Below are 12,549 nucleotides of genomic sequence, written 5' to 3'. Positions count from 1 at the left end.
CCACCATGATGATGACGGACTGACCCTCTAAAACTGTAAGCAAACCCTCAATTAAGTATTTTCTCTTATAAGCTGCTTTGGGCAATCTCTTTCACAACAACAGAACAGTAACTAAAATAGTACCTCATTAGCCTGTTTGCTATTAAATGATGTTTTTTAACATGTTTAAACATCAAGAAAGATTGAAAATTTTCAGTACTGTGGACTTTGTGTACTGTTCCTTGATCTTCACTCACTGGGACCATGTGTCTGTTTAGCCCACAACCCAGTCACTTGCAAGCACATTGTAGGTGAGTGTCACACCTAGGAAATGGACAGGATGCTATCTATCCTGTTTGGATGTGCCCCTGTTCTCAGTCCAGGATTACAAACTGCAGCACGTCATGGCCCCACAGTCCACGTCAACAGGGAGTGTTGCCAAGCCTGTTGCATCCATCACATGTGACCCAAGCAGGTTCAGGACTAAGGAAGGGCACAGTGTGATTGAGGGAACCGGACTAATGTCCAAAGGCAGGTAGCTCAGTCACCTGTGAGTTCCCTAGATATTCTACTGCTGGTACTGTTTGTCAAGCATATTCAAAACCAGGGAGTAACCCTCAGGACTGTGCCCGTCACACAGATTCAACCATGAGATCCAATCATTCAACAATTCTGCCTCACTGCCTTCATTTATTCTTTTGTTCTTTTTATGCTGAGACATGGTCTCACTCATAGCTCACACTGGGTTTGAACTCATGATCCTCAAACCTCAGTCTCCAAAATGCTAGCACCACAGGTGTGTACCACCAGGCCTGGCTTCCTTTTTCTCCTCTTTGAAGAGGTTTTAGGTCAGGCATGGTGTTCCATGCTTTTTTTTTTTTTTTTTTTGGTTTTTCGAGACAGGGTTTCTCTGTGTAGCTTTGCGCCTTTTCCTGGAACTCACTTGGTAGCCCAGGCTGGCCTTGAACTCACAGAGATCCGCCTGCCTCTGCCTCCCGAGTGCTGGGATTAAAGGCGTGCGCCACCACCGCCCGGCTTGGTGTTCCATGCTTTTAACCCCAGCACTTGGGAGGCAGAGGCAGTAGATCTCTTTGAGTTTAAAGCCAGTCTGCTCTACCTAGCCAGTTCCAGGCCAGCCAGGGCTACATAGTGAGGTCCTGTAATGAAAGTTCTTATGAAAGAACTGCAGAACAGATACCAATCCATGTCCTTCCAGCCTGTAGCTCCCTATACTTCAGTGGAATCAATAACCTCCCCCCTCCTCTCAGGGCAGAAACAGGGCAGAAGCCAGTGGATACTGTCCACACTGACATGGGTCCCTCACCAAGAAAGGAAGGGAGAAGGTAGATGGAGTGGGGTCTGAGGGTCAAGCTTTACTCTAACTACTAAGAGAGAGTTTTCACTTATACTGTGGCGGCCACTATCTCGCTGACATCAAAGGCTCCTGGCAGGACTGGGAGCTCCTTATCTGCTTCTCCAGGGTATGCTGACTTACCTCTCCATCTTGCTGTTTCACAATCTGCAGCTCAAAGAACTCCTCCTCCTCTTCCCCAGTCAGGGTAGCATCCCATCCGGCTTCTGGGTCATCGAGATTATCCTGAGAGCTGAAATCATCCGCTGAAAGCAGGGCTTTCACTCAACACCAGATCGTTTGCAGACACCCCTCCTCCCGCCCTGGCTGGCTGAACCAACGTGCTTATTATTAAAATTCTTCTGCTTCAAACTTGACTTGCTTTCTGCACTGCAGTCTCGAATAACACTGATGATAACCATTTAATAGTTCACAGACCCAAGAGCCAGAAAGTGCTTCGAGAAATTACCCACGCTGCTCCCCACGTGTCATATTTTACATGGAAGGCAAAGGAAGCCAAGATACCCAAGAGGGTTCTAGAGGTCAGCTCATAAATGGTAATGATGGGATCACAGCCCAATTTCCCCACCCTTTAGTGCACTTAAGGAAGAAGAAGAAAGCGAGAGCAATTCCTGACAGTTAAGCCTAACAAAAGTGCAGACTGGCTAATGGACCTGGCAAGTGCACAGGGCCCTGTGGTCACTCGGTCCCGAGCCTGGCTTCCCAGTGCCCCATCTACCTAAGCTCATGCCTACACAGCAAAGAAAGTGCACTTGTGTGGACCACTAATGTGGAGTGCTGAACAAAGTTCTGACCGTCGCTTCAGACTCCCAGGCTAATGTGGTACATCTACACAATGGACTTTTATTCAGCCATAAAAAAGAATGACATTATTCACTGCAAGAAAATGGATGGAACCAGAGATCACCATGTTAAGTGAAAGAATCCAAACATCCAAGTCATGTATTTTCCCCCACAGGGAGGCAAGGAGTTGTCTAAAGAGAAGGAGGAAGATGGGGGGAAGAGGGAGGGAGAAAAACACAAATACTGCCTTTTTGCTCATATGTAAATCTAGATCTATCTATCTATCTATCTATCTATCTATCATCTATCTATCTATCTATGTATCTATCTACCCACCCATCCATCCATCCATCCATCCATCCATCCATCCATCCATCCATCCATCATCCATCCATCATCTATCTGCCCTACCTACCCATGTGACAGGAAAGCAGGAGAATGACTTGGCGGAAGGAAGGGACCCATGGAAAGGGAGCAGGAAGGACAGGAGAATAATGTGAGAGGGTACATATGAGAAAGCATAATGTATGTACATATGAGAATGTCATGATAAAATTCATTATTTCATATGCTAACAAAAAAACAGCTGTTTTGTATGTTTTCCTAACCTCAGTCCTTCCCAATCTCTTAAAGCTTCTTCAGCTGCCTGCGTACGAAGCCCAGCGTAAGAGCAGGCCAGAGCCCACCTCAGCCTGCAGGCTCAAGAGCCCAAGGTAAACAGTCTCCTGTGACAGCTCTAAACAGCTCCCGCCCCATAGACAGACAGGTGCTGTGAATGCCCCGTGCCTCTCTAACCTGTGCATGTGTGAGCTCAGGCACAGGATGCTGGGTCCCTCAGGCATCCTAGCACACGTCCACGCAGTGAGGGGACCACTGAGGACACCCAGGCTTTTCTATTTAGGGAAGTTCGTGTTAATACACACTTCTGCAGGTGTTTCATGGAGCTTAACTGCTGACTTCTTATTTTTAGCTCCCTAACCTACCTTTGCATTTTCTCTTTTCCCTCCTATAGACAGAGACCAGTGGGAAGGGTGTGTGGGGGCTGGGGTAGAACAGTTATGTAAAAAGGAAAATAAGCAAGCAGGGTTAAGTTCACAGGAACTCACAGAAAAGCTGAGAAATTCATTAAATAATGCTAAGAAAACATAGGATCTCTAGTTGCTGGTCTCTTCCAGACCGAAGTTTTCTTCTGAGCACTGAGGTCAGAACATACTTTCAGTATAGAAAAGCATCCTAAATTGGTGGGGAACATGGCACTTTCACAGAAGCAGGGCTGCAACATGGAGATGCGTCCGTCACTGCCAGCGCTGCTGGGCTGGGCTGGGGCTCAGTGGGAACACACTTGTCTAGCACGTGTGAGGCCCCAGATTCAATCCCCAGCTCTAGGGACAGAAATGGAGTGAAATGGAGAGAGGGAGAGAGGAAGAGGACGGAGAGAGGGAGGGAAAGAAGGAGAGGGAGAAAGAGAGAGCTCACCACAGCAAGAGGATATTGAGATTGGCTTCACACAACTAGGCTCTGTCCAGCAGGGAATATGGAACCCAGAGCGCTGGTCCTCACATCAGGGTCACTACAAACCCACAACACAGTGGCTAGATCCACAAAGTGTCACTCTGTCTGTCACCACTTCATCACGGTAAGCCTCCAGGAGCCACCTCGCACTTACCGTTTAAGTCCAGGAATATGACAGGAATGTGGGTCTCCATTCCAGGCACCGGGGTCCTAAATCAGGAAGGACAGGTTATATCCAGTATCCGAGACACAAAAGGCTCATGTCACTCAGGTGACAATGGCCTGGCCACTTATCTCACTCTAAGCTGGTGTAACAAGGTTCATGGTTGACTGGACAAGCTGCCTCCTATGCTGGGACATGGGAGCTCACTCTTACAGACCCACCCACCGCCTCACCATCATCAGCCTGTTTAAATCTTTCTTCCTTGCCAAATGACTTACTTAAGGGCTCCTTGTAGCTTAACTCGCTATTTTTAATTTCTGTCAAGTGTCAGAGAACATTTGCTGACAGCATAGCTTAAGCACCTACACCAAAAACTGGTTGAGATGCAGTTTTCTTATGACCTAACATTCTTTTAAGGGAATGAATGATTCAAGTAATTAACATATTAACTATTTTTTAATGCTAAGTGCAGTGGTACTAAATATTGATTTAAGTTCTCAGCAATCCTAATTACCTTGGCCAATAACAATATTATTTAATAAAAGAGTTTCAGGCCATAGTCATATCAAACTCATGAAAATAATTTAACAGTCCTTCAATACAAATAGCTGTTCTCACACACCATGATGAACCACCCATTAAATGCAGCTCTGCAAAAAAAAAAAAAAAAAAAGGAGGTACCTAGTCGCCCCTGGGGGTTTGAGAAGACACACTTTAGGACCTTACCATTCTGCTGGTGCCCCTGGAATGCCACTGCCAGCAGAGGGCACCATCACTGCATTTCTCTCCTCTGTGAGCGTCAGCCGCATCTCCAGGAGCTGTGCCTCTCGGTCTGCATCATCCTCAGTTTTGTCTAGAAGGAAGTCAGGGTTAGGTCTAGCACTCCTGCCTGCTGTCCCCACATATTTCATAGATTTACTAGATTTTATTTATTTATTTATTTGTTTGTTTATGTAGTGTGGTGTGTGTGTGTGTGTGTGTGTGTGTGTGTGTGTGTGTGTGTGTGTGTGTGTAAGGGAGAGGGAGGGATTGTGAGTATGTGTGCACCTTGTGCATGCAGGAACCCCCAGAGGACCAAAGAGGGCATCATACCGCCTGGAACATGAGTTACAAACTGTTGTGAGCTGCTATCAGGTGGGAGCTGAGACTGAACCCAGGTCCTCTGCAAGAGCAGTCAGTGTTCCTAACCACTGAGCCACTTCTCCAGCCCGTTTCCACATTGTCTTTGAGTGAACATGATCTCCCGAGGTCAACGGAAATTTACAGAGGCTTCTTCCAGCTCACAGACCTCTGGTACAGGGTCTGACCGTCTGCCTCAGCTTCCAAGCTCCCAGGACCTCCTCAGGAAATATCAGCACCTCTCTCCCAGTCCCTTTTCAATGTGTATGGATGTTTTGCCTACACATATGTCTGTGCCCCATCTCCAAATGGAACTACAAAAAAATATCATTACAACCAAATAAAGGCTATGCCCCAAGGGAAGAAGAGGCATCCACCCTCACTACCATATTCATTGGGCCATCAGCTGGCTACAAGAGGGCCATGGACAAGATGCCCTGGCTGCACTGCCACAGGGAGGGAAATGTCCAACTTGTTCTTCCTACCACGTTTACTGACGAGCTTCTGCAGTTGCTGATCCAAGTATTCTTGACGCTTGGTTAATGCATTGAGCCATTTTCTACGCAGCCTCTCTAAATCCCTATCCTGTAAAGAGACAGGGGAAGCCAAACTCAATACAACATCCAGGCAACACATCCGAGCCAAACACTCCCTGACTAACCTCACTCTTTTAACTCCAATACACAAGCAGCGTTCTTCTTTTCCCTTTTAAAGACAAAGTCTAATAAAACTCAGATTGGCCTGGAACTCACTCACTATGTGTAGCTGAAGATGACCTTGAACTTCTCAAGTCTGTTCCCACCTCCGGGAATGCTGGGATCATAGGCCTCTGTCACCATGGCCAGCATCAGCGGGGTAATGGAAGGTGAGTCTAGGACTTCATATTCTCTAGGCAAACACACTACCAACTGTGCTGTGTGCCAGCCCAACATGTAGCACCAACAGCGACTCTATCTACAACTCAGATCAGAACTCCCAAAACAAACAGCATTCGGGTACTCTAGAGTAGACAGGCCCCGAAGAATCGCTTCTCTTTGCACTTGCTGAGAAACAACATCTTCTATGAGGTTGCCTTGCTGGACAAGACTCACAAATTGTACTTAACAAGCCCCAGACTTCTACTCCTCAGAACCACAGGAAGAATCCTTCAAGTATCCAGCCACTGCCTCCTATTGTATCACACTAGCCTCCCCAGGACAACAGCACGTAAGTGCTTCTCCTCCTTGAGTTTGTGTCTTTGGGAGGTAGTGGTGGGCGAGAGGACAGGGGTCGTGATTGACAGCCTGGACTCCACCACTCAACACCTGCCAGCATGCCAACCTGACCTCATTTCCTTCAGTAACATGGTTAGGGGGCTGGGTGGTTCAGAGGAATGCTGCAGATGTCGAGTGTCTGGATTTCACCAGGGCACTTAACCAAATAGCCTATGACATTCCTGAGGACAAGCTGGAGAAACATGCTGTGCATCTACTTTAAGTGGCACCACAGGACTCAGATACCACATCCAGAGAGCAGTGACGAGTGGGTGATGTCTGTTTAAAAGAAGACTCCATGCCGAGTTCAACCCCAGCTGAATGATGAGGTGTTTTTCTTTTCTTTTTATCAGTGACTTATAGGAAGGCAGACATTTCTATCAAATTAGGATGATGCAAAGCCAGGAGAGTGACTACAGCGGATGACATAATCAGGCTCCAAAGAGCCCGGGCAGTCTTAAATGATGACTAACAAGATGCAACTTCACAGACATAAACAAAATCTGGCATATTAGGAAAAGAAAAGACAGGAGAAACAACCCCCCCTCAAAAAAAAAAAAAAAAACTAACAGACAAGTCAAGGAAGTGGGCATTCAGGATGACCTGGCTTCACACACATATGTGGCCCTCCTCCCCCCCAACCGTGGGTGACTCAGTTCAAGGTGAGCCCAGGTAAGGTATCTGGGAGGTGGTTGTAAAACAGTCCAATGCAGAGGCCCTGACTAGGAAAGGATTTCCTAGCTCTCCAACCCCCTTCCATGATACCCAGCATGCCATACTTTGTTTGACTTTCGGGAAAAGCAGAATTGTTTAATTATCAAGTAGCAGTGCGAAGAGATCCTGGCCTGTGTAATTAAGCACTTGAATCAAGCTGATTTGATGAGGCCAACAGGTGCTCAATTACCTGGTAGCTGTCCATGTCCTCCTCTTCCTCCTAAAAGAAAACAGCATATTATGTAGAACCAAAACAATTATTTACCACAAATCAGGCTCCATACACAAGCACAAGCTTCTCCCACAGCTCCTGTCTTCTTGTTTAGTTGATACATCACACCATGGCCGCCCACCCAGCCTCACTCCAGCCCTCCATTGTCAGGAAGCTGGGAAGACTAGGAGCTTGTGGAGGAAAGTGAAGAGGCTCCCCTGACCTTTTCCAAGTCAGCACAATGCTCTCCCCGCTGGGCTTACAACCCCCAACACCAGGGGAAATCAAACACCTGCTGGCAAAGAGTCTTTACCAGCCAGTGGGGGGCTCTGGAGAGGGGTGGGCCACGGGAGGAAGTTAATCACTGTTAGCTTGGTGGTTTGCCAGGCGGAGGTTTTAACTCTCAGTTCACCACACACCGGGACAACACACAGCACCAGCCTCTGGTTAAGGCAGTGCGCTGAAGAAGACACTAATAGCAGAGAGAGGGCTGGGGCAGCGATGTCTCCAAAGATTCTGGTCCACTGCTGTCTTTCCAAAACAGGCACAGAAACTTACATGGGAGGCCTCATGGGTCTTGGGCGACCTGAGTGGTCGAACTTTCACACACCCGATGCCGACCGACACTATGCACTCTTCCATCAGTGGTAAGGTCCCCGACTCCTGCACAGACTTCACTTCGACCTGAACTCGCCGGGACTGCCCCTGCAGCACAGAGAGATTTGGGAATACACACAAAAATATCAGTTTCTTGACTTTCAAAACTCTGGTTTAGAGAGACCCCTACAGCCTGATAAAAGAAATGCAGTTGGTTTGTGAGATGTTTCTCTCTCTCATAACTGTTAAATAAATACTAAAGCACAAATTCAAACCTCGTCAGGAAAATGTATTTTTCTTCAAACAGACAGAGGACCAAATGAACATAATTTTTATAATTCCCAAATAGTAAGAAACTAGAAAAAAACTTGTGTTTTGTTTAATGAAAGCTAGGGGCTTGCTCTGTAGCTCTGGCAGATATAGTTTTCACTATGTATGTACCCTGGTCTAACCCTGAATTCAAGGCAATTCTCCTAGCTCCACTACCAAATGCTGGCATGTGACAGAACACACAGGTAAATGAAAACTCACAAGCAAAGGAAATGTAAACAGTGTCTAATAAAAAATGTTCAACTGAAACAGGTGTGGTGGTGCACACTGTAACTTTAGCACTCAGGAGATGGGCACAGAGATCTGTGAGTTCAGGGCTAGCCTGGGCTGCATAGAGTCCTAGGCTATCCTGAGCTACATAGAGTTCCAGGACAGCATAGTCTACACAGCGTTCTGGGGCTCCATGGGGAGGCCTTGACTAAAGAGAAAAAGACCAACTTTCTGATAAGGTAACTATGAGAGCCTTCATTTCCACCTGCTAAGCCAGAAATTATTTCCAAAAGAGCCAAAATTTATGAAACAGGATATCAACCCTGTGAGATAGGAATTTAAACTGGTCAAGCTTGCTCTAGGGCTAAGTAACTTCAAACTGAGTAACATTTGCCACCGAATTCAGCAATCAAGCATATGGACAGGAAATCTGGAAGCATGGTCAAGAACAAAGTAGCAGATCTCTATTAAATGCATAACACTGACGACTGTTTAAAGTGTGGCGCCCTGAGCAGTCACTTTACGGCCTACGTTAGAGTGCAGGATACCAAAGTCAGCATTCAGTCTGCTTTTAAAAGTAAGAATTTCGAGGCGGTGGTGGCACACGCCTTTAATCCCAGCACTCAAGCAGCGGCAGGTGGATCTCAGTGAGTTCAAGGCCAGTCTGTTCTACAGAGCAAGTTCCAGGACAGCCAAAGCTACACAGAGAAACCCTGTCTCAAAACCCCTCCCCCTGCCCCTTACCCCTAAAAAGAATTCAGCTGTGTCCCCCAACAGCACAGTGCTGTTTCCACAACACTGTGTCTCTGCATGGCACTGTAGCTGAAAAGTCTCTCCTTTGGCTCTAAGTCTCTCACTTATGTATGAATGCATCTGAGAAAACTCATTTGCTTCTACCTTCTAGAACAATTAGAAATTTAAATATTTAAGCAAACATTCTCTTTCCTTTAACCTTTTCTCATGTTTTTCTTTGAATACTTTTAACATTCATCTCGATAGCAGTTCTAATAATACAGGTTTTTAAAGATTTTTAAAAATTTTATGTACATGTGTGTGTGTGTGTTTGTGAATATATGCCATGTGACTGTTAAGGGCCTCAGATCTCCTAGGGCTGGAGGTACAGGTGAATGAGAGCCATGCGACCTGGGTGCTGGGAACCAAATTTGGAGTCCATTGGCAGAGCAGAAAGTATTCTTAATCACTGAGCCATCTCTCCAGCCCCCTAGTGTTGTATTTTAAAGTATGGAAACTCTAGAAAATAGCCTACTATTTTGGAATGATGTAAAGTGTGGTACAAAGAGTATTTCCAAATTATTTGTGCCAATTATCCTGAGATTTTCCACTCTCTGGAATACATGTAACATGAAAGCAGGAGAGGATACAATCTGGGGAAGAGGAAGAGCCAGCAAGAGCAGGTGTGAGGGAGGGAGTGGGGGACTGGTATGAATAAGCACTCAGTATGTGAGCAGATGCAGGAAACTGTCATCAGGAAGACTTATTTTCTGCTAACCAAGCAAATTACGAATGGAGACCCTCCCCGTCACTGTCAGTCAGAAGCATAGACTGACAGATCGCCACTCTCCAGTAAGTGGTGACTGGTCCACATCTCTCTCCGCTGCATAGCCTCAGCCACACACACTCAACACCTGCCACGTGTCAAGCAAATGGCTTTATACAGCACTGTCCTAACTGTCGCCCAAACCCACGCCCCTGGTGCCAGCCTCCTCTCCACGTTCCAGGTGAAGGGGTCACAAGTACACAGCTGGGACCTGGCAGCTCAGCCCCTGCACACGCAGTCCTTTCTGCCACTCTGAACTGCTCTCCTCGTGTTCAGGTGCGGACAAACAATGCTTGGTACGTCGCCTTACATCCCACTCTTTGAGCTTTCTTTAAAAGCTTCTCTTTTCAACCCAGTAAAGGTGTTTGCTTCAAGACTGATGACCTGAGTTCAATTCCCAGGACATGAACAGTAGAGAAAACCACTTCTGCAAATTGTCCTCTGACCTCCACTGTGTCCTGTGGCATATAAACTCACACACAAACAGGTACATACAAAGTAACAAAATGTTCTTCAAAAAAGCTGTCTTTAACCTTTTTAGAAACTACTTTTAAAATATCATAAGTAGCTAGACTCTTGGTAATAAAAGAAAATGTATATAACATAGGAAATAATTTTAATATAAGAAATGGAGTTGAAAAAAGTTAAAAATTAAAAAAGGGCCAATGAGATGGTTAAGTAAGTAAAGAAGCTTGCTGTCATGCCTAATAACCTGAGTTCAAACCCCAGGACTATGTGGAAAAAGAAGAAAGCAAAGTTTCACAAGCTGTCCTCTGACTTTTACAAGCACATCTACCCACAATCGTACACAATAAATAAATGCCAATAAATTTAAATTTTTCAAAGAAATGGGCTTGACCATTGTATATTTAATCATCATTGTCAAGAATTCTGTTCAAAGGAATCCACTGTAAGCCTTCTGGTGTCAAGGGATATACTATGATATCACAATCTTGGTACCTGCCGGAGCTGGAAGATCCCTCCTGTTGAGACATCTTTTGCGGCAATCACTTCCACGGGGCAGTATTCACCATTCTCATTCTGTTCCAAGATCTGAACCCAGAATTCCAACTTCCTGGTGACTTCACTCCACCTGGGAAATACATGCAGTCCTTGGGAAGTTACACCTCTTTCCAGGGGCAGGGTTTCATGTACAGCAGACTGTGCTCAAACTCGGTACATAGTCGAAGGTAACCTTTAAGTTCCAGTCTTCCTGCCTCCTCCTCCTGAGGTTACAGGGATGTGCCAACATACCAGTTTATGCAGCAAAACCCAGGGCTTCATGCACACTGGTTAAGCACCCTACCAATGGAGCCACCTCGGCAGCTCCCAAACTATGCCTCTACTTCAGTGCAGACAGCTTAGGATCTTACGTTTGACTTAACAGTGAGAATGACCGTAAACAGAGGAGCCCAGGGAAACGATCTTCAGATTAGGAAAAAATGCACAGCACATAATGGCAAACAACATGAACAGAAAGTCAAATTCACAGCATCAGATACAGGATGGCTCCTTGGTTTTCTGCTGTGGTTTTTGAGGACTGAATCCAGGTGGCCTTCATGTGCTAAGCAAATGCTCTACCACTGAGCTACAGCTTAATCACAGGCACTTTTATTTTGTTTCAAAAATCACAATGTGGGGTAGAACAATGGCTCAGAGTTCAAACCCACATCAACAGTGGGTGCAGTGGCCCACCAGTAATCCCAGTAAACAGAATACACAAACGTAGGGCTCACCAGAGTAAGGTGGACAGCTAGACTAGCTGAACTGGGGAGCTCTGGGTTCAAGAGAGAGACCCTACCTTTATATATAAAGTGGAGAGCAACTGAGGAAGAAATGTTACATCAACCTCTGGCCTCTACATGCATACATACATGTGCCTAGACAACTTGTGAACATGAGTGTGTGCATGTACACACACACACACACACACACACACACACACACACACACACGCACGCACGCACAGAGCATACTCACAGGGTCGGGTAATGACAAATGCATTTGAAAATGACTATCCAATGACTGACATACTCTAGTCGGTACAGAAGCCATGCACAGGATGCTCTTCTCAGAGGAAGATGTCATCTGTGACTTGAGGAGGATGTGCTCTCAGATAAGTAAGAAAATGCAGAAAATAAGTCTCACCTTCTAATTTAGGATTTGATAAAAAGAGAAAATCTGTTTCTCATCTACAATTAGATGGAAGTAAAAACATCCCCTCTTCAGTCATTCCCTTTTAACTCTTTCATATTATCAAATGCCTCCCTTCCTCCCATCACTGACATACTCAAAACTGGAAAGGGTTAGGGGCGCTGAACTGTGCAGTGCTTGCCTAGCATGTGTGAGGCCCTGAGTTCAAACCCCAGCAGCACAAAATCAAACAGGCAACCACCACCAACAAACATCTATGAGCTAGAGGCAGGGTCAACATGAATGCTACAGCAGATTGCCATCCATCTCTCCACAGCTGGTTAATCAGAAAAACTCACTGTGGTAAATGACCTTTCTCTTACACTTCACTTCACAGTTGCTTCTTAAACACCCATGTGCTTTTTCCATCATTCTCTATAGTTCGCTGCTCTAAGGAAATTGTACTGGGAGACTAACGCCCTCGAGACAAACCTGGTGGTGCTCAGGAGAAGGTGGCCATTCGTTTATACCAGTGATGGCTCAAGAGGTCAAGTGCTCGCTGCACAAGCATGAGCCCCACCAGAGTCTAGAGCCCCAGAACACACATTAACGCTG

General features: G+C 45.9%; 1 protein-coding gene across 4 annotated transcripts in view; it reads right to left on the bottom strand.

The window, feature by feature from the left end:
• The window catches only part of Kif13b (kinesin family member 13B), a 151,052-nt gene that overhangs the window by 35,831 nt on the left and 102,672 nt on the right, over positions 1–12,549 (bottom strand). For all 4 annotated transcript variants that reach the window (XM_042285017.2, XM_006988795.4, XM_016007205.3 and 1 more), the window contains 7 exons: positions 10,762–10,894; positions 7,665–7,811; positions 7,086–7,115; positions 5,414–5,513; positions 4,536–4,662; positions 3,801–3,856; positions 1,475–1,596 (listed from right to left, as the gene is read on the bottom strand). In XM_042285017.2, the coding sequence (XP_042140951.1) occupies positions 1,475–1,596; positions 3,801–3,856; positions 4,536–4,662; positions 5,414–5,513; positions 7,086–7,115; positions 7,665–7,811; positions 10,762–10,894 (715 nt within the window). The remainder of the gene's footprint in view (positions 1–1,474; positions 1,597–3,800; positions 3,857–4,535; positions 4,663–5,413; positions 5,514–7,085; positions 7,116–7,664; positions 7,812–10,761; positions 10,895–12,549) is intronic.

Source organism: Peromyscus maniculatus, chromosome 9 (genome assembly GCF_049852395.1).
Source record: "Peromyscus maniculatus bairdii isolate BWxNUB_F1_BW_parent chromosome 9, HU_Pman_BW_mat_3.1, whole genome shotgun sequence".
Taxonomy (NCBI): Eukaryota; Metazoa; Chordata; class Mammalia; order Rodentia; family Cricetidae; genus Peromyscus; species Peromyscus maniculatus.
Note: the sequence above shows the minus strand (reverse complement) of the source record. Positions and strands in the feature narration are given on the sequence as shown.